General features: G+C 45.0%; 1 protein-coding gene and 1 pseudogene across 14 annotated transcripts in view; one reads left to right on the top strand and one right to left on the bottom strand.

Annotated features, from left to right (window-relative positions):
- The first annotated feature begins 16,180 nt into the window (after positions 1-16,180).
- Dus2 (dihydrouridine synthase 2) overlaps positions 16,181-26,302 on the top strand; it is a 53,967-nt gene continuing 43,845 nt past the window's right edge. For 2 of the 14 annotated variants that reach the window (XM_087214993.1, XM_087214909.1), the window contains exon 1: positions 16,512-16,739. Coding sequence is in view for 9 of the 14 variants with exons in the window: in XM_087214732.1 (XP_087070858.1) it covers positions 16,277-16,437 (161 nt within the window). In the remaining 5 variants the exon portion in view is untranslated. The other 12 variants (XM_087215045.1, XM_004842987.3, XM_087214732.1 and 9 more) reach the window with 11 other exon arrangements.
- LOC147830636 (U4 spliceosomal RNA) lies at positions 21,217-21,349 on the bottom strand (annotated as a pseudogene).

The following is a 26,302-nucleotide window of genomic DNA, read 5'->3' as shown; positions in this document are numbered from 1 at the left end:
GCAGAGTGCAGACAGGTGTTTCTTCTGAACAAGAAACGAATGTAGAGGACTGAGCAGAGGAGCATCAGGCCTACTTCTAACCAGCTTAAGCCCTGATATTTACAGCTTACTTTCAACCCCAGTTTCTGAGGCTCCTGTCCCATAGCTAGTTGGCACTGAAGAGGGATCCTTGCTGAGAAAAGCTGAGGCAGAATGGGCCAGGTTGTATCTCCAGGGACTGGCAGTGGAGGTCACTGGAGAAGAGAAATTAGCTGTCCTAGTCCACTCAGTGTCCATCCTCTCAACAGGGTGGCTCAGCTAACACTGTCATGGGGTCTTGTTACCATTGTTAACATGGTGAATTTTAGGATTATGTCAGTCTTCTTGATGGTTATATTCTCCCATAGGTGGAGGTCTCTTGGCAGCCCACATGGATTTTGGCTTCTCTTCTGTGGCCTTTGCTAGGGTGGTGATGGAAACATTTCCATAGACTCAGTAGCAGCCAACCAGGCAGTCGGTCTTTCCATGCCAGCCCACCTGGATTTCTCTACATCCTCAGTAGAGGATGTGGTAGTAAACAGGAGTAGGAGGAGCTGTGGGCGGCACTGCTGCTAGAACGAAAATGAGAACTGATCAGTCACTTCTCCTTTATTCATTGTGCTACCAGTACATGTTCTTCCTTGCTAAAGCCCACTAATTTACTTAACATCACAAACACAGCCTTGGCCTGTCACTTCTATAGATCACCTAGGAAGAGATGCTTGCTGCAATAACCTTTGGCTTCCCTGGAACCAATAGCAGCAAATGACCAGAATATCTGTCTCCCATTCCCATAGAGAACTGGAAAATAATTGAAAAGTCCCAACCCCAATCTCTGGGTGCCATAATTAGATTCAACATGCTTTCTCATACCAAGAAAAATTCCTTGGATGCTTTTTCCACAGATTTCCAGTTTCAGTAGCACTTTATTTCTCTCCAGGTTTTTCCTTCCCAGATGTATGACACCACCTTTGCCGCAGTTCTCAGTAGCTCTGACTAGGAGGTGTGAGGCCCATGTGTGTGTCTTCATAACAGCATGGTAATATGCCTAAGTGTCAAGGTGAAGTTCATGAGAGGCCTCAACAGCTCTTCCTCAAACTTTACTTATCATTTGACTATAAAACACACTTTGCTTATACTAAGAGTATAATCAAGAAAGGGCTTAAAGGAAGCATTTTTGTCTTTTCTTTCTTTCTTTCTTTCTTTCTTTCTTTCTTTCTTTCTTTCTTTCTTTCTTTCTTTCTTTCTTTCTTTTTTGAGATTGAATCTTACTATATACCCCAGAGTAGTATTGAATTACTGGACTGAAGAGATCTTCCCACCTCAGTTTCACAAATATAGGGGACTATAGACATGTCCACTATGCACAAATATGAAGAAAGTTCCTTGTAGCTCAAAGGGGAAGGCTAAATTGATAAAGACTTGGGCTTTTCTAAACACTTGCTCAGAGATGACATGTTCCTATCCCACACATTGTGTAGAAAACATCCGGGTCCCTGAGTTGGCACTAGGCTCTAGTACTACACATGATTGGGGAGTTTGGAGGAAAGGTGGAGAAGACAAAAGAGAATTGTGATGTTCACTGATGTGTGTACACCAAAGCCTCTTATAGAGATGCCTTGCCTAGGCTATTTGCCATACTGCCCTCCCATGGGTCAGAGGACAAGTTAGCCTAAATATAGAGGATCCAGGCAAACATTCTCTTCCAGACAACCAGACTGGTGTCTAGTAAAGAACTTTGGGGGAGTTTTCCCCACATTTGAGTATATTCCCTGCCTCAGGAACCAGATGGCCTGTGATGTCATCACTATCCAATGAGGACACTTATGGAATCTGTGAATTGATTGGCAGGCTTTAGGCCCACAGTGTTTGGCAAAGGAAAGCGTGGAGCAGGCAGAGAAACCCTGCCTGGCATTTTATCTGGCTTCCCTAGCCACATCCTGGTCAGGTAGCCTCTCCCTATGGAGTATACCTGTAAGTTGGCACAGCCTGAGGGACCACAGAAGGGAAAAGGTATCTTAATTCTATAATAGATAATAAAGAGTAATTGGTGGGAAGTTGGTGGAGAATTTATCCATTGTTCCTCTTCAAGGAAAATAGGAGAAATGCTTCATCAAAATTGGTATTGTTGGACCAGGGATTTAGCTCAGTGGCACTGTGCCTGCCTCACAAGCACAAGGTCACGAGTTTGATCCCTGGTACCAAAAAAAAAAAAAAGGCATTGTTATCAATATTGCTTGTCCAGGAATCTTTGTAGATACCTAGAGTCCAGGTGGCAGAATTTATACAATATCCACCCTCAGTAATGGCTGGCAGAGGTGAAGGCGTGAGTGTATCACACAAATTTTCTACTCTCCAGGGTTCCCAGAAGTGCCATGATGATCATGCCCAAATGTCACATTCTGACATCCTGAGAAAGCCTTATGCTGGGCATGGTGTTGCATGCCTGTAATCCCAGCACTCAGGAAGCTGAGGATGCCACAAGTTTGAGGGCAGGCTGGATACACAGTGAGTTCAAGGCCAGCCTAAACCACACAGCAAGACCCTGTCTCAAAAGACCAGAAAAAAAAAGAAAGTCTTTTGTAGTGACTACCCTTTTTTGAGGCAGAGCATTATTACTCATAAAAAGATACAAAAATCAGATCAGTAAATTGTACTGAATAACCTTGCCCTGAAGGGTGTAAGTTCTGCAAATTATTCACTTCATTTCCCCACACCCCACTAAAGAAATAGAGAGAGCAAAGTTCAGAGTCACTCTCATGAATATGAAGGATTATTGTGACCTCTACAGCAAAATAATTCCTTCAAATCAGAAAAAGAAAAACAACAGCCAGCCAGCCTGTGGGAAGCAGTGATTTATTTTCCCTGGAGAGAGACTCTGACACAACTTAAGGTTTCTTGGGAACCTGCATGTATGCTGGCTTCTGTGCTTCAATCTTTGCGGGGGTGATAATAGAAGCAGCCACATAGACCCACCTGGCTGTTGGCTTCTCAGCTTTGAGCCTTTGCTGGGATAACAATGGAAGGATTCCTATAGGGCCACCTGGATGCTGGCTTCTCTTCTCTGGGCTTTGTTGGGGTGGGGATGGCAGCATCCCCATAGGCCCTGTAGTCACCAACCAGGCAGTAGGTTTCTCCATGCCAGCCCACCTGTGTTTCTCCACATCCTCGGTAGAGGTCTGGTAGTAAACAGGAGTAGGAGGAGCTGTGGGCAGCACTGCTGCTAGAAAGAAAACCAGAACTGATCAGTCACTCCACCTTTATACACGGTGCTGCCAGGACCTCCCTCTCTCATGTGCCTTCCTGGCTGAAGCCCACTAATCTACTTGGACTCCCAAACATAGACTTGGCTTCACTTCTATAGGTCCCCTAGGAACTGACTCTTGCTGTAACAGCTCCTTTTTTTGTGTGAAACCAACAGCAGTGAGATACCATAAAATGTGTTCCCCATACCTCCAGAGAGGAGGAGAACCTAAAAATAATTGAAAACAGGACACCTTCAGTGTTTGATTACTACTATTAGGCTCAATGTGCCTTCTCATACCAAGCCAATCATGGGATGCCTTTTCCCCAAACCTCCTCTCTCAGTAGCACTTTATCTCACTCCAGCCTTTTCTGACCCAGCTGTATGATATCACCTTTGCCCTAGTAGTCTGTAGCAGAAAATGGGATGTATTAGAGGGGGCTCATGAGTGTCTTCCACGACAGCATGGTACAGAGAGAAGCCTGAGCCTCAAGGTTAGCTTCATGAGAGGCCATCAACAGTTCTTCCTTAAATTTGTCCACTTATCACTTGACCACAAAAGCATATGTGGTTTTTGCTAAGAGTCTGGTCAAGGAAGGGTCTCAAGAAATGTGTGTGTGTGTGTGTGTATGTGTGTGTGTGCGTGCACCCGGTTGTGTTGGTATCTCCCACGCTGGTGTTGAACATTGAACTCCTGGTAAAAATGATCCTTCTGCTTCAGCTTCCTGAGTAACCTAAGACTCTAGATGCATTCCACTATACCCAATTGTGAAGGAAGGCTAAGTTGATAAAAATTAGAACTTCTAAACACTAGCTCTGAAATTACATGACCTGGCTGACATGGGAGACAACTGTGTATCTCTGGGTGGGCAGGCACCAGGCTGTTGGTCCTACTTATTTCTGGGGAAGATGGGAGGTATAGTGGGGAAGCGCAAAAAGAACATGTCATGGCCCATGAGTTTGTTGGTTCCCCAAGGGCTCTTATAGAGATGCCTGATCCAGGCTTACCTGCTGGATTGCACTCCCAGGAGACAGGTGACAAATTAGCCTGAATGTAGGAGACCTAGTCAGACGTCCTCCTCCAGGCAACCAAACAGACTTGGGTCTACTAGAGAACTGGTAGGGAAGTTTTCCAACATTTGAGTAGTTTCCCTGCCATGGAAACAAGGAGATCTGTGATGACATCACTATCCAGTGATGTCACAGTCAGAATCTGTGAGTTGAAGGGCAGGTTTCAGGTCTCAGTGTTTGGTGGAAGAGAATAGGAAGAAGGCAGAGGAAACCTGCCTGGCTCTTCCTATCTGGCCTTCCTATTCATGTCTTCATCAAGTAACCACTCCCTGAGAAGCACACCTGTGGGTCGGCACAGCCCCAGTGAACACAGGAGCAAACGAAAATCCCAAACTCTGAGGCCTCTTGTGATATAGGAGATAGGGCATGGTGAAGCTGGCTGGAGAAGTTGGGCGGGACCTGTCAATTTCAAGATCCAGGGCAGCGCCAGATGATTCTCAGGACCCGGTTTGTAGAACTTCTCCAAAGCTCCCACGAGATATGGACAGCACGAGACCAGATGACATGAGGAGCTCGCTATAGTGACTCCTCACAGTAGCCCACCCGCATCTCCTAGATGCAAGGTGCACTTTTATTTTTACTTTTTATCCATTTCTCTCTTTGTTTGGCCCAGAGCTAGTTCTTCCTTTACTCTTACACTCCTTATTTTCAAATAAGCTTTTGGCACAGTTTTTGGCCTGTCTCCTTCAGTTTTTTACTGGAGACAAGAAGGACCTGGAATACTTTTATTTGGTGAGCCATTTTTAAAGAACTACCTGACAACAATAGGGCTGGAGATAGAGCTCAATAGTACAGTGTTTGTCTCACATAGATAACATCCTGGGTTCAATTACAGCCCTGGAATTAAAAATCAACCAAAAAGCATCTGAACATCATATAGTGGTTTGGAATGTGAATTATCAGAATACATTGAATTCTGCTCCAGTGGTAACTAGTATGAAGGGAGTCCATGAAAAGATCATTTATTGTTAGAAATCATGACATGATATACAGTCAAATTCCATAATCTACTTTAGCTTTCACATAACATGGAAAAGAGTCCATCGCTGGTCAGCAGCTTCTCTTTCAAAGCCAGAAGCAGCTTACCAGGTCTTCAAGGTGGCAAAGGGACAGACAAATGCCTCTTACAAGGGTGTGCACCCACTCAGGATACCAAGAAAGATCCAAGCTCTGGCATCATATTTCAGACAGACAAAATCAGGCTTGCCAAGGAAAAGTCTCTCATTGAATCTAGTCCTGGAAAACTTCTTGTTCAACGAGCTGCCAGCTTATGTTCTGAGCCAGGCTCAATTCCTAGGAATGGATCCCAAAGCTGATGATGATTCCTGGCACCTCGTTCCTACAAAGCCCACCCTCCCTGCTCTGTGAATGTCATTTTGCAGGGCAAGGGGGAAATCATAATTGACAAACAGCTCCCTGTGGATGCCATTCAGGCCATGAGATATCTTTTCATGGAGGTAGGTTTCCAAGCATTTCTGAGCACCAGAAGATACCAGTCCTCCTCAGAGTTGGCATTTACCCTTGCAACCCTGTCAGATAATGTGTTTACGTAGACTATATCCTAGCCAGTTACCTAGGGGCTAACTTCCCCAGGCTGGACCCAAACACCCAGTCCTTCCTCAGCTTCTCAGAGTGCTTGGATTACAGATGTGCACCACCATGCCCAGCTCTGTGCTGTATATTTGAGGAAGTACAGCTGTGGTAGAAAAGTTGAGAGCCCTGGGTTGCTTGACCTGTTTTCAGGGTGCTCCAAGGGATTCAGATCCCAAACCTTGAACTGTGAGTTAGCTATTCTACAAAGATGGACACAGAGAAGAGTCTCCTGTCTGTCTGTCTGTCTGTCTCTCTCTCTCTCTCTCTCAAGTTTTTGCTTGGTCTCTCCTTCATCTTTCTCCTCCTCCAAGCATTCTGTGATGGTTACCCACAGTCAAGCTGGAAGAGAACTTGGCAAGGCCTGTCCCACTCTATTCTTGCAACTGGCTCCACACAGCCAGCACACAGAAAGCACAAAAATGCTATCTGTTTGTTGAGCAAGTGGTAAGGGCGGGTATGAGAACAGCGAAGTGACTGGGTGGCTAGGTCTGTGCTACATTTTTCATGGTTAGTCCATTTGGTCCTGCCCACAGTGTGACTTTTTTGGTTGTTGTTTTGCTTTGCCAGCCTCACTTTCTAGGTGAGAAAACTGAATTGCAGGGTGAGCAAATGGGTGCAGGACATGCCACCCACCTCCAGGTGATTTCCTTCTTACCAGGGACACTTCCCTACACTTCCCTACATTGATCCATTTGTCTACCTAGCCTTGCTGGTTACCCACTGGTGATGGCACATTGCTGGAGTGGGCTGTGAGGTGGCAGGACAAGTCTCCACTGACCATATTTGGTGGCACAAGAATGCATAGTGGATTAAAGAGGTATCGGTTTCTGGGAGCCAGTCCTCCCTCAACAACATCTACACAGGATATGTGATTTCACAGTGAGCCTCAAGGTCAGACTTGTGGTCTCTTTGGCTCCACCTGGCCCTCTCATCTCAGGTGACAGCATGGTGTTCACAGAGATCTGGCAATGTTTGGTTTGTGTACAGTCAGCCTCCCTCCTCTGCTTGTCTTCAACTTTCCCACAGGTGAGCTTATGCTGTGATGCCCAGCATCTGAGCTTTTACTGGTGTCATAACTGGATGAGTATCAGGATGCACCAGAGAAGGTTTTATGGCTCCTCTCTAAATCTAGATTCTTCTACCTCAGCCTTCTGAGTGCTGGAATTAAAGGCATGAGCCATTAGGCCGGATAAGTTTTCCATGCATCCCATAGTGTCATTTTTTTTTTTGGTACAGGGGATGGAACTCAGGTCCTTGTGCTTGTGAGGCAGGCATGGTGCCACTGAGCTAAATCCCTGGCCCTCCATGGTGTCATTTTATATCTTCCTCTCCTCTTAGGATGAAATGGTAGTATTGGTTATATTCATTGATTCATTCAGTGAGAGGCAGTGTCTAAATATGCTCCATAGGTTGGCCTCCCACTCATAGACTCAAGCAATCATCCTACCTCAGCCTCCCAAGTACCTGAGACTACAAGCAGTCCTACCTGTGGACAGCCATTGGACAGTTTGAAAAATACAGATTTTCAGGTCCTCACCCCAGAAACTGACTCAGACTGGTATGGGCGCTGAGGAGCTCTCTTTCCTAAGAGCTCTAGGTGAACCTGTTTTTCTCATGTTTGAGAACTGCCAACCTGACTCCTCCAGTAACTGCCAATCTGCTCCAGTCACAACATGAATCAGAGAGGTATGGTGTCAGGTTAACTGAGACTCTGGATGCTCTGGGAGTCCCAGGGCCTGTGCCTTCTCCTCCTACTTCATGTCAATGAAACTCCTGAGTCACAGGTTCTTTATGCATATGCATGTCACATGAGAAGCAACAGTCGTCCTGTTGTAGGCCCTCAGGACAAGTGTGTTGTCTACATGGTGGACCTGTGATCTAGGTTTAGGGGCCATGACTGGCTGAAGATGTCACCTCCTGTTCTGGGCCTTTATGGATAAGCCTAGGACACAGGCCAACCACATGCTATTCCCTCTCTGTTGCCTGTCTGCCACCTAATTCCCCAGGACCCTTAACTGCTGAGAGAGGCATTCTCAAGGTGACCGCCAGCTCCTCACTGCCATGGTTCATAGCAGCTAGGGTGATCTTTCCACATCTCCATCAGATTTATTCCCTACCCGGTACATATTCCTGCTATATCCACCTCTAATACCAAAAACAAGATCCGCACTCCTCACCACTGCTGAGAAGAGCCATACCTACTTTTTTTTTTTGGTACCAGGGATCGAACTCGGGACCTTGCGCCTGCAAGGCAGGCGGCGGAACCACTGAGATAAATCTCCGGCCTGCCAAGCCCACTTTTGCAACACATTTTTATTCTTTATCTTTCCTTCCTGGCCACACTAGCCTATCTGCTGCTTCTAAAACAGGTCTACCTCACTGTGTGTGTGTGTGTGTGTGTGTGTGTGTGTGTGTGTGTGTGTGTGCTGTTGTAATGAGAATTGAACCCAGTGCCTTCCAGTGGAGCAGGATCTCCATTCCTTTTTATTTTATATTTTGAGGCAAGGTCTTTATTGTGTTGCTCAGATGCCCAGGCTGGTCTCCAATTTAAACCCTCTTGCTTCAACATCCCAGAGTGATGGGATAATAGGTGTGTCCCAGCACAACTGGCTCAGGGTCTTTTGTTGTTGTTTAAGTTTTTTGTGTGTTTTGGTTTGTTTTGTAACACATGTAACTATGTAGTACAAGCTGGCCTAAATTTGTGGATCCACCTTGCTCAGAATGGTAAGTGGTGGGGATTACATGCATGTACCACCGATGTGATTTAGATCTAAAGTGCTCCCTAAAGGTCTCATATTTGGGCCAACACCTTCTCCTTCAAAGCAGCTCAGGAGAGCCTCAGGGAGGAGACAGGTCAGGCCAATGCCTTCTACTGACAAGGGTGCTTACTCACCCAGGATCCCGAGAAAGACTCTTGCTGTAGCTCACATTTAATTCACCCAAAATTGGGCTTGCTGAGGCAAAGGCTCCTTCACTGAGCACACTAGGCTAGGAAGGCTTCTTCTTCTACAAGCTGCCAGCTCGGTCTTCTGAACCAGGTTCACATCCCAGGGATGGGTCAGAAAGCAGATAATAGCTGCCATCTTGCTCCCCACACAGCCTACCATCCCTGCTCTGTGGATGTAGCCGTGCAGGTTGAGGGCAATTCATAATGGACAACCAGCTCTCCTGGTCGCTGTCTGAACCTTTATAGGCTATGTCTCGGGAGCCATTATGGGAGCACTGGAGGATACCTGACTTCTTTAAAGCTGGCATTTGTTCCTGCAATGTTAGGTGTTGAATTTTAGGGTCATACAGGGTATATCCTAGCTAGTTATTCATTTCCTTGCCCAGGCTGTGCTTGAACTAGCAATCCTTATGCTTCACAGACCCAAAGTGCTGGGATTACATGAGTGGGCCACTATGTCAGGCTCTGTGCTGTATCCTTGAGGTAACAAAGTTGGGGCAGAAGAGAGAATTAGAGTGGCCTAGGGTGTAGGAGCTGTCTCCAGCAAGATTCTGAGGATGGTCTGGAAACTCAGAAACTTCCAACCTCTCAGATTGATATTCAGTTACCTGGAGAAGGGGAAGATCATAGAGAACTCTGCATAACCCAAACCCTTTTTTGGTGATGTACCTTCTCTACAAACAGAGACATGAGGAAGCCTCTGTGCTGTCTGGAACAGATTTTTCTGGGACCTTTCCTTCCTCTTCTTCCAAGCAGTCTGTGGTGGTTTCCCCCTGCTCACTTGGAAAGTGAACTCAAGGAGGCCATTTCACCCCATTCTGACACCAGGCACCACACCTGGACACACAGAACACAAATGACATTCACTGAAGAGTGAATACATTTGGAGCTCAGGAGCCTGCAGCCTCCCTTTTCCTCACAGAGCAAGGGCATGTGGTACGGGTGACTATATGAGCAGCCAAGTAACTGTGACCTGAACTATGCTTCCAGTTTAACATGTTTAACATTCAGTCCTGTCCACAAAGGAGAGGTTTTGTTTTTGTTTGTCTGCTTGTTAATTTTTGGTTTGTTTTATCAGCCTTACTTTCTAGGTGAGGAAACTGAGGTGCAGGGCACACAAAGGTAATGCCCACCTGGCCAAGGCAGATGGAGGTTCATTGAATTCTTCCTCTTCTTGCTCCTGTCCCTCTCACATGTATTCACATGTATTTCCTTCCAGAATGCTTTCCCTTCAGATCCTCACCTGATTCCCTGGCTCCCATGGCTGCTGAAATGTCCCCTCTTCAAAGAATCCATCCTGACTACCTATGTGACATGGCATCCCTCATCTATCTATCCTCACAGTGTATTATTTTCCATTATAGGAATTATAATAATCTAATTTTTTAATTTTAGTGGTGCCGGTGGTTGAAAGCAGGGACTCTACCAATGAGCCACAACCTAAGACCCTAATATTGTAATTTTCTCTCATCCTTTAATTGTGGGTGCTTTGGGGCAGGGAGGGTTCAAATTTCATTCGCAAACATCTCCCAATCAACTAGCACAGTAGCTTATAGAGAACAGGTGCTCAATAAGTACTCAGTGAATGAATGGACAGATGGATGGGTAGACTGATAGATGGTCCAGCATCCTCTTAGTCCTGCTCTTCTTTTACACACACACACACACACACACACACACACACACACACATACACTCATAGAAACACTCAACATGCTCTTGTTTATTTTTATTTTTGTAGTGTTAGGTGTTGGACCCAGGATCTTATACATGCTAAACAGACCCTATACCTCCAGCCCAAGGCTATTTCTTAAGAAACTGGCCTGGATCTTGCCCCATTTGGCCAGGCATAATTACAGGCATCACTCTGTTAGAAATAAAACCCAAGGGTCAGTCAGGTGTGGTGGCGCATGCCTGCAATCTCAGCACTTGGGAGGCTGAGGCAGGAGGATTGCCGCAAGTTCCTGGGCAGCCTGAGCTACATAGTGAGTTCAAGTCAGCCTAAACTATACAATGAGACCTTGTCTCAAAAAACAAAAACAGCCGGGGATTTAGCTCAGTGGTTTCGCTGCCTGCTGGACAAGCACAAGGACCCGAGTTCGATCCCCGGTACCAAAAACAAAACAAAACAAACAAAAACAAAAAAAACCCAAGGGTTCCTTTTGAGGCAGAAAGCCTTAGAAGAGTAGGTTCTCTGTGTAGGAATGTAGGTAAGAATGTATTTCAAGGGAACTGGGAAGTTTGAGGATTGACCTTCAACAAAAACTTCTGCAGAAAAACATTTTATTGAGCAATAGAAACTGCACTGAGCCCAAAATGGGCTGGGAAGAAAGGACTGTTGAAGCCTCAGAGGCATGATCTTGGACTTTGTGCATGCATTCCTGCTACGGACAGCAGGTCTCCCTGGGACTCATTATTCTGCCACCTGAGAGCCCAGGAAGGGGGATCCTATGTGGCCTGTGCATACTTTCTCTAGTTTGAAGAAGGCTACACCTTCCTGATTTGTGGTGGTGCTTGCTGGCAATTACCCAGGGCAGAAGCACATCAAACTGATAGGGCCTCAGCCAGACCACTCTGCACACGACACCTCCTTGGCTTGCAGAGTGCAGACAGTTGTTTCTTCTGCCCAAGAAAGGTCTATAAACAGTACAGCAGAGGAAAGTCAAGCCTTCTCCCAGGCCAGCTTCAGCCCTGGGATGTTCAAGGCAGCCTCTCCTTCCAAACCCAAGTTTCTGAGGCTCCTTTCCCAAGGCTGTTGGCATGGAAGGAGGGTCATTGCTGAGGATGGCTCAGGAAGAATGGCTCGGGTTTTATCTCCAGTGGCAGGCAGTGGTTATCATGGCAGAAGAGACATCAGTTCTTTTAGAGCATTCAATATTAATCATCTCAACAGAGAGGCTCAGCCAACCAGCTGTCAGATCCTTTCACCATTATTCAAGTGGCAAATTCGGAGAGAGGAACTTTGGTCTCGGTCATACTCTATGTCCCTTGGGAGCCTGCCTGGATGCTGGCTGATCTTCTTAATCCTTTACTGGGGTGGCAGTGTAAGGGTCCCCATTGACCCACCTGGATGGTAGCTTCTCTGCTTCCACCATTGCTGGGTGACAATAGAAGGTTTCCCATTGGCCCACCTAGGTGCTGGTTTCTCTGCTTCAGCCTTTGCTGGGGTGGCAATGGAAACATCCCTATATGCCTGATTGTCACCAACCAGGCAGTGGGTCCTCATACCAACCCACTTGGGTTTCTCCACATTCTTGTTAAGAGGATATGGTAGGGGCTGGGGATTTAGCTCAGTGGCTCCGCCACCTGCCTTGCAAGAGCAAGGACCCGAGTTCGATCCCCGGTACAAAAAAAAAAAAAAAAAAGAAGATATGGTAGTAACATGGTAGTATAGGAGGAATTGTGGGTAGCACTGCTGCATTAAGGAAAACCAGAACTTACCAGTCAATTCTGCTTTATACACCATGCTGCCACAACCTCCTCATATCATGTACTTTCCTGGCTGAAGCCTTCTTGTCTACTTGGCATCCCAATCACAGCCTTGGCCTGTCACTTCCATAGGTTCTGTAGGAAGGGATGCTTGTAAAAGCCCATGGCTTCTGTGGAACTAGCAGCAGCAGGAGACCAGAGATCTGCCTTCCTCCCATTCCCAGAGAGTTGGAGAATCCTAATGTAAATGCAATGGATCCCCTCAGTCTCTGAGGATAAAGATTAGTCTCAGCCTTTTCACACCAGTCCAACTTCCCAGAATGCTTCTCCTCAGATCTCATCTTAATAGCACTTTATCTCTCAAAGATTTTTGTCCAGCTGTATGACACTACTCTTTCCCCAATACTCAGCATCTCAGAACTGGATGTGTCTGAGAGGGCCCATGTGTTTCTCCATGACAGCATAGTAAAGATGCCTGTCTCAAGGTGAGGTTTGACAGGCCTTTAATGGGTCTTCCTCAAACTGCTCCACAAAAGCACAAACAAAAGCACAGTGGTTTTGCTAGTGTAGTCAAGAAAGGGTCTAAAGGAAGCATTTAAAAAAAAAAAAAAAAAAAGCGGGTATTGCTACATTGACCAGGCTTGTCTTAAATTATTGGGCTGAAGTGATCCTCGTGCCTCAATCTCTAGAGTAACAGACCATAGCCGCACTCCACAGCACCCTGCTATGAAGGAAGCCCCTGGTAGCCCTAAATGGAAAGCTATATTGGTAATCGTTAAGGCCTTTTTAAACACTTGCCCAAAGAAGACATGTCATTTGCTTTTGTCACTGAGCAATTAACTGTTGGTCCTATTCATGACGAGAGAAGTCCTGAGGTGTGGAGGGCAAGCAAAAAGAAATGTGATGAGGTTGTGCATATGCCAAGGTCTCTTGCACAGATGCCTAGCCCAATTCAGTGCCTAACCTGCTGCAATGGCCACCCAGGGCACAGAGGAAAAGTTAACATGAACGTTCACGATCCAGTCAGACATTCTCTTCTAGGCAATCACACAGGCTGATGACTAGTAGAGAACAGATAAGGAAGGGGTCCTACGTTTGAATAATTTCCCTACCAAGGAAACCAGGCTTGAGATGTCATCACCACCCAATGAGGTCACATTTGGAATCTAAGTTGATGGGCAGGCTTTAGGCCCTCTGTGTTTAGTAGAGAGCAGTGAGAAGAAGCCCTCCTGCCTAGGCCTTCCTATTTGGCTTCCTTATCCCTAACCTCATCAAGTAGCCACCTCCTATGGAGCACACCTTTAGGTGGGCACATCCCCAGTGAGCATAGTGGGGCAAAAGAATCGCGAATTCTGAGATTGAATTGGCTCTTGAGAGCCATGGTTAACCTAGGGCACATTCTGTGTGGCTCTTGATCCTAGTATACTACAGTTGCAGAGTACAGTTTAGTGGATTAGGCTCAGGTGATGACTCCTTGGTGGTGGGCCTGAAGCCTAAATGAGATTTCAACACTTCCAATTGGGAAGAAATAAAAATAAAAGGCTTTCTTGGTCTTGTTCTGCCCATGTGTACAATCATAGATGTATGTTTGCCAGGCATGGTGGCATATACCTGTAATCCTAACACTCAGGAGGCTGAGGTAGGAGGATCGCCGAGTTCAAGGCCAGCCTGAACTAGTGAGACCCTGCCTCTAAAGCAAATTTAAAAATCGACCTTCATGTTTTAACAACTAATGTTTCAAAAAAGAAGAGGTAAAGGGGCCTACTTAAAGTCACACTAGTAAAGAGGAGTTGCACTCAATAGTGGGGCTTCATATTGCTTATCTTGGGGCTCCAGAAATGTAGTTAACAGTAATGGGAAGATAAGCTCATCACATTTGATGTTGACAGACCCTGGGAATGATGTTCAGTATGTCCAAGGCAAAATGAGGGTCTCCAATGATTTTACAAAGTGGGAATGACCGACTTTAATGTGAAATTCAGAGCACATTCATGACAAAATGATAACTTTATCATTACACTCTCCAGGTGTAAGAAAATAAACAATTAGGCTGGGGACATAGCTCAGTGGTAGTGTTTGCCTCACATGCCTGAGGCCTTGGGTTCTGTGATCCTAGCATCACAAACCAAACCAAGCCAAAACAAATACCATTCCCTCCCACCCCCCAAAAAACCAACAACAGAAAAACAAAACAAAACACAACCAAAGAGCATTTGACCTACGTGTGGTGGTTTGGAGTGGGAATCCTCAGAATCCAATGAATTCTGCCCTGATGGTAATTGTAGCAAACACAGCCCATATAACGATCATTTATTTTTAGAAATCACAACATGATACAAAATAAAAATCCAAAATCTACTTTAGTTCTCTTGTATCACATGAAAAAGAACCTCCAACCCTAGCCAACAGTTTACCTTTCAAGGCCACATGCAGCTCACCATGACCTCCGGGAGGAAATAGGACAAACCCAAACCTTGTTCTTACAAGTATGTTCCCCCACCCAGGTCATGGAGAAATATCACTGCTCTAGCATCACACTTAAGCCAACTCAAATCAGGGTTGCTGAGACAAAGGCTCTTCCACTGAGGACACTAGTCCTGGAAGGGTTCTCCTTCGACGAGCTGCGAGCTCAATCTTCTGTACCAGGCTCACGTCCCAGGGATGGGTCACAAAGCTCATGACGGTGCCTGGCACATCACTTCCCACACGGCCCACCCTCCCTGCTCTGTGGATATAATCCTGCAGGGTGAGGGGGAAATCATAATTGACAACTAGTTCCACATGGGTGCTGTCCAGGCCCCGAGAAGCTATATCTGTGCAGAGAAGTATGTCTCGGGAGCCCTTCTGAAATCGCTGAAAGATACCTGCCCTCATTGAAGCTGGCATTTCTCCCTGTAGCCTTAAGTGTTGGATTTTGTGGTCATCTAAAATATATCCTAGCCAGTTGACAGTGCTGGAGCTGTTACAAAACACTAAGACAGTTCCAGAGGGTCCAGTCTTGTGTTTTTTGTCATGCTGCTTGAGGATCTGCACCAACTCTATCACTTTGTCTGCTCCTTTCAGCCTCATAAATGTCTGTCTGACATGAGGCATGATACAGTGAAGCTTGTTGCTGGTGATGGTGGTTACTGAGTTTGGGTTGGTGACTTTACTTAGCAACTGTCCGACACCTTCAGGAAAGGTAGCTCCCACCAGCACTAACTGAGCTTTGGGATTGAAAGAGTCGTTTAAGTCAGCTGGGCCTTCAGCTATATGGCTTTTTCCCAAGATGTAGTCCACCAGTTCTAGGAAGCTTTCATCCAAAAGAGTATCCGCCTCATCTAACACCATGAATGAGAGCTGCTCCAGACTGACCAGACGACCTTTCAGGGCCTTCCACAGAACTCCTGGAGTGGAGACTAGCACATCTGCTGACGGCTGTTTCGATAATTGCTCCCTGATCCTTCTCATGCCGTGGCCTCCTCCTAGCTCCCGCACCTGTAGGCCCAAGGAGCTGCCCAACGGCCGGGCCACAGCGTGTATCTGTTCAGCTAGCTCTCGCGAAGGCACAAGGACCAGTCCTCGGGGAGTGGGGATACGGTGGGAGTCCATGAGTACCTGACCCATGAGCCGTTGAAGCAGCGGTAGTAGGTAGCCGAGAGTCTTGCCACTGCCGGTTTCCGCGGCACAAAGGACATGGCGGCCACGAAGCAGTGGGGGGATGGTGCTTGACTGCACGGTTGTGGGGCGAACGACTTCGGGCACAGCCTCCTGCAGTGCATGCAGTATATGGGGAACCAGACCTAGGTCCTCGAAGCTGCACCTAGAGAGGTTCCGCAGCGCTGGCGGCTCGTGTTGCGCGCGCTCGATAGAAAAATGATCCTGACGCGAGCGCCGGTGCCTCCAACCACGCGAGGCGAGCGGCGCACACTCCCAACGGCTCAGCGTGAGGCGTGCGGGCTGGTTGAACTCTGGCCTCCGCGCTGAGACTAGCAATGGTCCAGGTTTCACAAGCATTAGTCGCCGGGGACTCCGACGCCTTCTTTGTGACTGTTCCTGCCGCCGCTGTAGGGCCCGCGGAATGCGCACTACTGGCAGAGGGTGCTCAGGCTTGCCGACTGCCAGCTCCCGTCTGTGCATCAGAAGTAACCGAGAGGTGAGGAGCCGAATCTGCCGTGCAAAAGCCATGTTCTTAAAGCGGGAGAGTCGCGCTCTGTGACGTCATGTACGCGCCGCGGCCTCGTGTACGGTGGCTGGCGCGGCTCAGTGAAGCCTGTGGAGCCGCAGGATCGCCAGGAAGGAGGGAGACTCTATACAGTTCAGTGGCTGCGAGGTCTGTAGGTCTGAACGGGATGGCGACGTCAAGACCCAGGCCAATCTTGAAGAAGGGGTTGCGGTGGCGGCAGGAGCGGGGTCTGGCAATACGAGGCGGTAGTGGGCCCAGACCCAATGGACCAGGTGTGCGGGTGCCTTCTGACGATTGGTTTCCTAGTTCTTGCGATTCTGCTTTGTCTTCCTCTTTGCCTCTGCAATAGCCTGTTTAGTTCCAGTCTCCCCTTGCGAATTCCAAGGTTGCGGGGTGCGGCGATGTTTTCCCATCTGTGGATCCCTTTCAAGGACTGGTAATACATGTTTACTGAGAGTCTGAGTGAATGGTAGACCTAGGGGCTGAGACAAGGGGACAATCTTGTAAATCTGGGCTTAGTACCAGTGCAGGGTGGTAGCTTTCAGTTTATTCCCTGTCTGAATAGAGATATAAGATCTTCAGTGTTTCTTTTAAGTGGTGCCATCGCTTCTTTACCCCCCACCCACCGCCCAGTTTCACTCTGCTTCCGTGTCACTCTTCTTGGCTTCTCCTTCTGAACCCACCATTCTTTTTTTTTTTTTAGTTCTTTTATTGGTACATTTTAGGTGTACAATTCGTTTACACTTATCATTGGGTGTTTGTACCTTTACATGATATATCTTGGTTCTTATTTTTTTCCCCCATTACCTGTGCACCCTTCACCCCCTCCGCCCTTCCCTATTTACATAGATTTCATTTCCATTTTTTTTTTCTTTTCTCATAGCTTTTCCTTTCCCATTCCCCTCCCTTCATTCCTTCGTCTTTGGACCTTTTTCCCTATTTCGAATTATCAATTATTCATTTTAATCATATTAACCCTTGTTTACACTATCAGTTTCTCACACTAGTGAAACTATTCGGTATTACACATATGTGCCCTATTTATTTCACTTAAGAGTATGGCCTAGGGCCGGGGATTTAGCTCAGTGGTCCCGGCGCCTGCCTTGCAAGCGAAAGGTCCCAGGTTCGATCCCCGGTACCAAAAAAAAAAAAAAAAGAGTATGGCCTCGATGTGCATCCATTTAGCTATAAATGACTCTAGTTTTTCGTTCTTTATGGCTGAGTAGTACTCCATTTTATTAAAAAACCACATTTTCTTTATCCAGTTTCCAGTTGATGGGCACTTGGGCTGTTTCCAAGCTTTAGCTATTACAAACTGTGCCGCTGTGAACATGGGTGCACATATATCACTGTGGTATGATTCTTTTAATTCTTTTGGGAAGATACCCAGGAGGGGAATAGCTGGGTCAAATGGGACCTCTAGTCCTAGTTCTTTGAGGTATCTCCATACTGACTTCCACAGTGGTTGCACCAGTCTGCACTCCCACCAGCAATGGAGAAGGGTTCCTTTCTCCCCACAACCCCGCCAGCATTTGTTATTTGTTGATTTCTTGATAGCCATTCTTTCTGGGGTGAGGTGGAATCTCAGTGTTGTTTTCATCTGCATCTCTTGAATGACGAGTGCTGTTGAACATTTTTTCATATATTTGTTTGCTGCTTTCACTTCCTTGTCTGAGAAATGTCTGTTCACTTCAGATGCCCATTTTTGAATTGGGTCTTTGAATTTGGGGGGGTCTGATTTTTTTAAGTTCTTTATATATTCTAGATAGTAGTCCTTTGTCTGAGGTACAGCTGCTAAAAATTTTTTCCCATATTATAGGTTGTCTCTTAGCTCTGTTGGTGGTTGAACCCACCATTCTTGCAGCCCACTTACCTCCAGTGGTTTCTCAGATACTTAAATTGCTGAATAGTAGTAATAAGGCATCACAGTGCTCAGTAAGGGTTCTGTTACACCTATGAAGTGATTGGGTTATGTGGCTTATCTCACATAGCCCTGGTCAAGCTGAATATTTGACTTGAATCCAGATGTTCAAGTTGTAAAAAACAAAAAGAACTATACTATCCGTACTTTTTGAACAGATCTGAAAAATAGATGTCAGATCTTTTCTGTAGTCTGAAGTGCCTGTGGTGGGAGATAAGGTAAATGTTTTGGATTGATTACATGAGAAGTTCTTAACATCTGGAGAAAGTGCTTTATTTTTATCAAATACAGTTGACCCTTCTTGTCCACACTTTGAGCAACTGTGGTTTCAGTCAACCTTGGATTGAAAGTACTTAGCTGAGAGTATAGCTCAGTAGTAGAGCACTTGCCTAGCAAGTGCAAGGACATGAGTTTGAACCCCAGCACCACCTAGGAAAAAAAATATGTGAATTCTGAACATGTACACTTTTTTCTTGCCCTATATTCCCTAACAATACAGTATAACAACTATTTATATAGCATTTACATTGTATTAGGTATTACCAATCATCTAGATTTGATTCAAAGTATGGTATATGGGTGGATGTATGGGAGGTTGTATGCTATTTTATACTAAAGTTGAGTAACTTGTGATTTTGGTATCTCTAAGGTTCTTGAAATCAGTCCCTCACAAACATACAGATGATTGTACCATTAGAAAACTTAAAACTTTTACAATTTTAAACACCATTGTGATACACAAGTAGAATTTTTTTTTGGAGAGTTACCAGTTAAACCAGGAGAGGAGAGTTTTGTGTGTTGATGGGTGAACAGTCAATGGATAGAGAGTAGTGGTTCTAAAGTGAGGGCGATTTTGCCTCTCCCTTCCACCTTTGAAAATGGCTGGAGACATTTTTAGTTGTCTCATCTAGGGAAGAGCTACTGGCATCTAGTTGGTGGAGGCCAGGGATGCTGTCCAACACCATACAATACTCAGTTCCCACAACAAAGAATAATCTGGCCTCCAATATGAATACAGACATTCGTCATTTAATGACCTGCCTGTTTAATAACTGTTTGGACTTACAACTGAGGCATGCTGTTTAGACTTATGACTGCTGCTCGGACTTACGACGTTTTTTTTTTTTTTTTGGTACAGTTCTGTACATCTTGTTTATAGAGCCTCAGTGTCTTTTTGGGGGTACAGAGTTCCTTGTTTATACAGTACTGTGATTTTTGCTGATTGTACTGTACAGTACTACACTTTTATGTTCTGTTATACATTACAGTATTGCATGTTAGGCAAATAAAAGCAAAGTCATCAAGTTGGAGTTTCCTTTGACCATTTCTTGGTTCTGAATCTTTTTTTTTTCCCTTTGGTACCGGGGATCGAACTCGGGACCTTGCACTTGTGAGGCAGGTGACTGCACCACTAAATCCCCAGCCCTTGGTTCTGCATCTTGTAATGTACATCCTATATACAGTTCCTCATTTAGCGACCAATTCATTTAACAACCTAGTTGCAGGAACTGAACTTGGTCGCTAAAAGAGTAGTGTCTGTAATGCATTGTTGAGAAACCTGAGTAGAAGATGAAGGTGGAAGAGAGGCTAAGGTTATTGCATGTGCTCTTTATAAAAGCATGTTTTCCAAACTCTTCCATTGGCCCTGCCCCATACTCAGAATCTATGGCCATTACTTATCATATCCTTAGGGTTAAGTTCCCCAGGATCTCTAAAAGGAGTGAATCAAGAAGGTGAAGCTGGAAAAGAGATGTTTAGAATAAATATCAAATATTTGGGGAATATGCCAAGTGGAAAACAGAGGAGGTGGACTGTGGGGTATACCATTCCACAAGGTAGAGCCAGAACCCATGAATGATAGTGATGCAGATTCTGAACTTGATATAAAGAATTACTATAGCAATTAAAATTGCCCAGATCTGTCTTGCGAGTGTTGAACTTTCTGTCACTGAAAAGTTCTGTAAAGGCTGAATGGCCACTAGTCAGTGATATGATGGAGGGTTGTTGATATAAAAGGATACCCAAGCCAGGTGTGGTGGCATATGCCTGTAGCCTTAGCACTTAGGAGGCCGAGGCAGGAGGATTGTGAGTTTATGGCTATCCTGACCTACATCGTAAGACCTTGTCTCAAAAAACAACAACAAAGAAGAGTTACTCTAAGATATTGTGATTCTGTGCTACTTTGTTCTTTCCAAGTACCTAATGCTCCTTATTCCTTTTCTAAATGGTTCCTTGAATATCTGACCTGGTAGTTTTCATCCATCTAAATGTATCACTGTTTTTCAGATATATAAAGCAAAAAATTGCTTTGGACTGATTCAGAACAGATACACTGAAGGACTTATTAGAAAAGAATGATACATAGGTTTGCACATTGTACATTTGGGTTTTGTTTAAATATTCAAACCAAGGTAACTGTTTAATATATAGCTGCTTTCTCATTATGCTCCAGGCCTTATGATGTGATTAATCATGATTATGATTAATCTCATAGAGATTAGAGCTTGTCTGAACCTGTGTCTGCCCATGACCCCTCATTTCTTGTGATATCATCAGACACTGCCTAAGGCCTCTCCCTGCTCACAGCACATGTTGAGTATCTTCTAGTTGTTATTGAGACCCAAGGGCTGGGGATTTAGCTCAGTAGTTTCGCTGCCTGCTGTGCAAGTGCAAGGACTCGAGTTCGATCCCCAGTACCAAAAAAAAAAAAAAAAGGAGAAGGAGACCCACAGTTTATCTTTAGCACCTCAGAAACTGGAAAGGTTTATTTATTGCAAAAAGGAAAAAAAAAGAGCTCCTGGGAGTAGGAGCTTGGTATGTTTCTTGGATTTCAGGTAAAAATGATATTGTTCATTCATTCATTCAACAAATGTTTTCTGCGTACCACATATTGTTTTCCATTAGCAATACTTGTGCCTTGGATAAACCTCATTGGCTACGATACTGCCACTATGCAAAGGTGAGTACCACACATTGTCAAGCACTATTAAAACAGCAAACAAAACTGAGAAAATCCCTGTATTTGTGACATTGGTTTAGGGTAAGGCCTAGAAATTCCAACACTGCCCCCTCCCCTACTGTCACTGCCCCAGGATTGAACCTAAGTCTAGGCAGGTGTTCTACCATTGAGCTACATCCCCATCTCTGAAAATTGGTGTGTTTTGAAACTTCTCTACTTCAGCCTAATATGTAGCTAGGCTTGAGAATCACAGTTATGAGTTAAGCGCTTTGAGTATTGCAAGGGATTACAAAAATTAAAAGTGGTTTTAGTATTCCTTTACTATTCCTCCACTTTTCTACTTAAATCGGTGTGGGTGCTGGCCATTCTCTTTTCAACCCTTATCACTCCATGCCCAAACCACTTTACCCTCTTTCTCTTTTCTCCTTTTGATTATGGGCCTTGAAGCCAGGGCCTTGCTCATGCTAAGAACACACTGTAACACCAAGCTACACACCAGCCCCAACTTCTTTCTAATCTAACTCCCTACCTCTTCCTGACTTCTTGCAGTAAATCATCTGTTAACATGAGTGATCTTACTAAAGCGCATCTATGGCTGTGCCACACCCCTCGATTTAAAAGCTACTCATGGACTGTATTGTGTACAGATGATCTCTTAATCATTCTCTAGAATCTGGCCCAACTTCATCTTCTTTTGCTTCTTTAGTTGAAATTTGTTCCCTCAGGTGAGGAAAGATGACGCTTCTGTGGAAGGCTGGGACCAGACCTTGTTTGCTATGATAGAGTGAGGACCTAGGCTGGGTGCCATAGTAAGCAGTAGTAGTCCCAGCTACTTGTGAGGCTTAAACTGGAGAATTACTTGAGCTAGTGAGGGCAACATAGTGAGACCCTGTCTCAAAAAAGAAGAAGAAGAAAAACAGTGATGACTTAATTCGAAGGGGAGTAGAGAAGGCTTCCAGGAACAGGAATATCATGTCCTGGTTTGTATTAGAATTTCCCTCTGGCTAGAAGGAGCATGGATTGGAAGTGATGAGGCTGAAACCAGAGAGACTGGTATGGAGATTGTTGCCATGGTTCAGTTGATTGGTAATTGCAGTGGGCTGGGCTGAGAAGCCCCTTGAGGTCCAAAGCTCAGTTATTTCCATTTCTTTATACCTAAGCCAAATGTAGTAGCACATACCTGTAATCCTAATGCTTTGAGAGGCTGAGGCAGGAAGATTGCAAGTTCCAGCCTGGGCAGCTTAGTGACTTAGTGAAAGCCTGTTTCAAAATAAAAAGGGCTAAGCTGTGAAAGCAACATAAATGGATTTTACAGTATCTGACTTCATCTGTGAAGTTCCCGTGCCTAGAAAAATCTGTCACTCATCATGTAATACTCAGTTTGTACAATAAATTATGAACCTGGAAAATAAAAAATAAGAATAAAATAAAAAGGGCTAGGGCCAGGGATTTAGCTCAGTGGTTCCACTGCCTGCCTCGCAAGCACAAGGTCTTGAGTTCGATCCCTGGTACCAAAAATAAATAAATAAATAAATAAAAAGGGCTAGAGATGTAGCTCATTGTGAAGGCTCCCAGTTCAATCCCCAGTACTACACACACACACACACACACACACACACACATCAATGCTATCTTTATACCTCACATACTGCCTTCATCATCTTACAAAAGCTAGTAGATGTCCATTGACTCTAAATTTATGTTTTACAAATATTGCTTTTTCTTTTCTTTGAGCTAGGGTCTTGCTTTTTTGCCCAGGCTAGTCTCAAACTCCTGGGCTCAGGTGATCCTTTTGCCTCAGCCTCCCAAGTACCTGAGATGACAGTCATGTGCTGCCACACCCAGCTTATGAAATTGCTTTCTAAATGAGGTCTTAAGTCTATGGGAATATTGACATGCAGACACTGGGAAAGTGTTTCCCACTCGTTGCTTTCCCTGAATGGTGGTGTGTTCACTCTGAAAGATACTACATTATATTATCATATCCACACAACTGAAATTAAGGTTATTCTCTAAGGTAGAAATTGGGAGTAATCAAATTGGAAGCAGTAGAGGATATTAGGCCTTAAAAGGAATGGTACAAGAGATTGTGTGAGAATGAATGACTGGAATGGTGATCTGGGTGTGACTTCATGGCCCAGTGACTGGTGGTGGCAGCTTGGGAAGAGGGTGGGGCCTGCCATGCTTTCCCAAGAGGAGCCTCCTTAAAGGCAGGATGTTAGGCACCTCTGACTTTGTCAGAGGGAGTTTCCAGACCACACAGAGGTGGTTATTCTGTCATGCCTTACGAAGCAGCTGGCTCAGGGCCAGGAACCGGGCTCAGTGCTGGAAACCTGGTGGGGAACTAAGCAGCCATGCTCCTATCCATATGGAGTTTGTCTCAGTGGTCTGGAGAAGGATCTGTGTTTAACAAGAAACCACACCAATCCGTGTGAACACATGTATTGCACTTGTGCTGTAAAGGTGCTGTGAGATCATGTGACCATGGGCCTGAAAACGGTTATCTGGTAAGGATGCATCTCCACCAAGGGGACATTCAAGGACAAAGGACTTTAATGTGGGAGTGTGCACAAATGGAGAAAAGTGTTCCAGACAGAGAGAACTGCCAGTGGGCAGGTTCCAGGGCAGCAGAGAGCTTTGTATGGCAGACTTTAAAAGAAGGCCTGGGTGGCCAGAGCAGAGAGAGTGGAGTGGGAGAGAGGCACAGAGTAAGATTTGAGAAGTGGGCAGGGATGGAGCATGCAGGACTTTGTGGGCTACTAGAAGGGTTGAGATTTATCCTACACTCAGTTGGAGGCTACTGAAGGGTAGAAAACAGGGTAGTAGTATTATTAGAATTAAAATTTTAAAGATGCCCTGCTGGCCATTGTAAAGAGAGTGGGTAAGAGGGGGCAAGTGTCAATTTGGGGAGCCCCTTAGCAGGCTGGGCTGAAGTCCTGGCAAGAGACAAGGGAGAGTGGTGGCCCACAGTGGTAGCAGTGGAGATGGAGCAGAACAGATGAATGGAGTTATATTCTGAAGGTTATTTCAGTAGTAGTTAGTGATGGATTGACTTGGAGGGGGAGATACAGGAAGATTAGGGGAGTGGTATGTACTGAAATGGGAAAGATTTTTTCCCCAGTGTTAGCCCAGTGCAGAGTTAACATGTACCTTCATTCAGAATTCATTCACCTTTCTTTCTTTTCTTTTTCTTCTCTCCTCTCCTCTGCTTCCTTCTTTCTTATACTTCTTGGCTATTTCTCTCTTCTCTCATCTCTTTTTTCTCTCTCCTCCTCTTCGCCCCCCTCCCCAAATCAATAACCCAGGGTCTTTGCACTGAGGTATGTCCTCAGCCCTTTGTTTGTTTTTATTTTGAGACAGGTCTCCTTAAGTTGACCAGGATGGGCTAGACTTTGAATCCCTGTGCCTCAGTCTCCCACAGTACTGGGGTTGCAAGTGTGCTCCACCATACCTGGCTGTTTTTTGTTTCTGTGATACTGAGGATTGAACCCAGGCTCACACTGAGCCACATCCCCATTTTTAGTATTATGTGCTGCCAAAGCGAGCATGACACATCCCCATTCTTTAAAAAAAATATTTTTTTAAAAATTTTGAACCAAAATCTCACTAAGTCATTAAGTTGCTCTGGGTGAACTTGAACTTGTGATCCTTCTGCCTCAGCTTTCCATAGTGCTGGGACAACATACATGTGACACAATGCCTGGCTCACAATTTTTTTCTTTCTTTTTCTTTTTCACATCATTTTCTTAATGTATATTGGTTATACAGATTCATAGGTTTAATTCTGGCAGATTTGTATATGTACATAACACACTTTGATCATTCCCCCCGTCACCTGTCTTGCCTCTTCCCCATCCATCCCCCCATTACCCGACCTTATATCCCCTCACCTTTATTCTCCTCTTCTTGTCTAACAATAGTCTTCCTTCTACTTTTTTGTCATCTTTTCTAGATTCTGTGTATTGGGAATGTGGTACATTTATCTTTCTGAGTTTGGTTATTTCATTCAAGGTAGTGATCTCCAAATCCTGAAAATAACAAAATTTGTTTCTTCTTTATAGCCAAATATTCCTTTGTGTATATATACCACATTTCTTTATCCATTCATCTGTTGATGGCCCCATATCTTGGCAATTGTGAATCGTGCTGCAATAAAAATGGGTATGCATCTATCCCTATAGCATTCTGACTTTAATTCCTTCAGGTATATACGAAGCAGTGGTATAGCTAGATCACATGGTAAATCTATTTTTTAGGTTTTTGAGGAAACTCCATGTTAATTTCCATAGTGTCTGTACTGATTTACATTTCTACCAGCAGTGTAAAAGGGTTCCTTTTCCTAGCCAGGCATGTTGGCACATACCTGTAATCCCAGCAGGAGGGTGAGGGAGGAGGATTGCTGCAAATTTAAGGCCAGGCTGTGTTACATAGTGAGTTCAAGGGCAGCCTGAATTACATACCCAGACTCTGTCTCAACTTCCAGCACACCAAAAAAAAAGATTCCTTCTCCCCTTCCTCCATATACTCACCAGCATTTATTGTTTTCTGTATTCTTGATGATAGCCATTCTGAATAGAGTGAGATGAAATCTCAGTGTAGTTTTGACTTGCATTTCCCTAATGGCTGAAGATGTTGAACATGTTTTCACATACTTACTGGCCATTTATACTTCTTTCGAGACGTGTCTATTTAGTTCATTTGCCCATTTATTGATTGGGCTATTTGATTTTTTGGTGTTGCATTTTTTGAATTCATTATATGTTATAGATAATCAGCCCTCTGTTGGAAGAGTAGCTGTCAGAGATTTCCTCCCATTCTGTAGGCAGTCTCTTCATTCTCCCTGGCTGTGCAGAAACTAATTTGATGTAGTCCTATTTATTGATTCTTGCTATTATTTCCTGTGCTATTGGAGTCCTATTCAGGAAGTCTTTGCCTGTGCCTATGGCTTCAAGTGT

Source organism: Heterocephalus glaber, unplaced genomic scaffold (assembly GCF_053883595.1).
Source record: "Heterocephalus glaber isolate CG9 unplaced genomic scaffold, H.glaber_assembly_v1.0 deba00000071, whole genome shotgun sequence".
Lineage (NCBI taxonomy): Eukaryota > Metazoa > Chordata > Mammalia > Rodentia > Bathyergidae > Heterocephalus > Heterocephalus glaber.
Note: the sequence above shows the minus strand (reverse complement) of the source record. Positions and strands in the feature narration are given on the sequence as shown.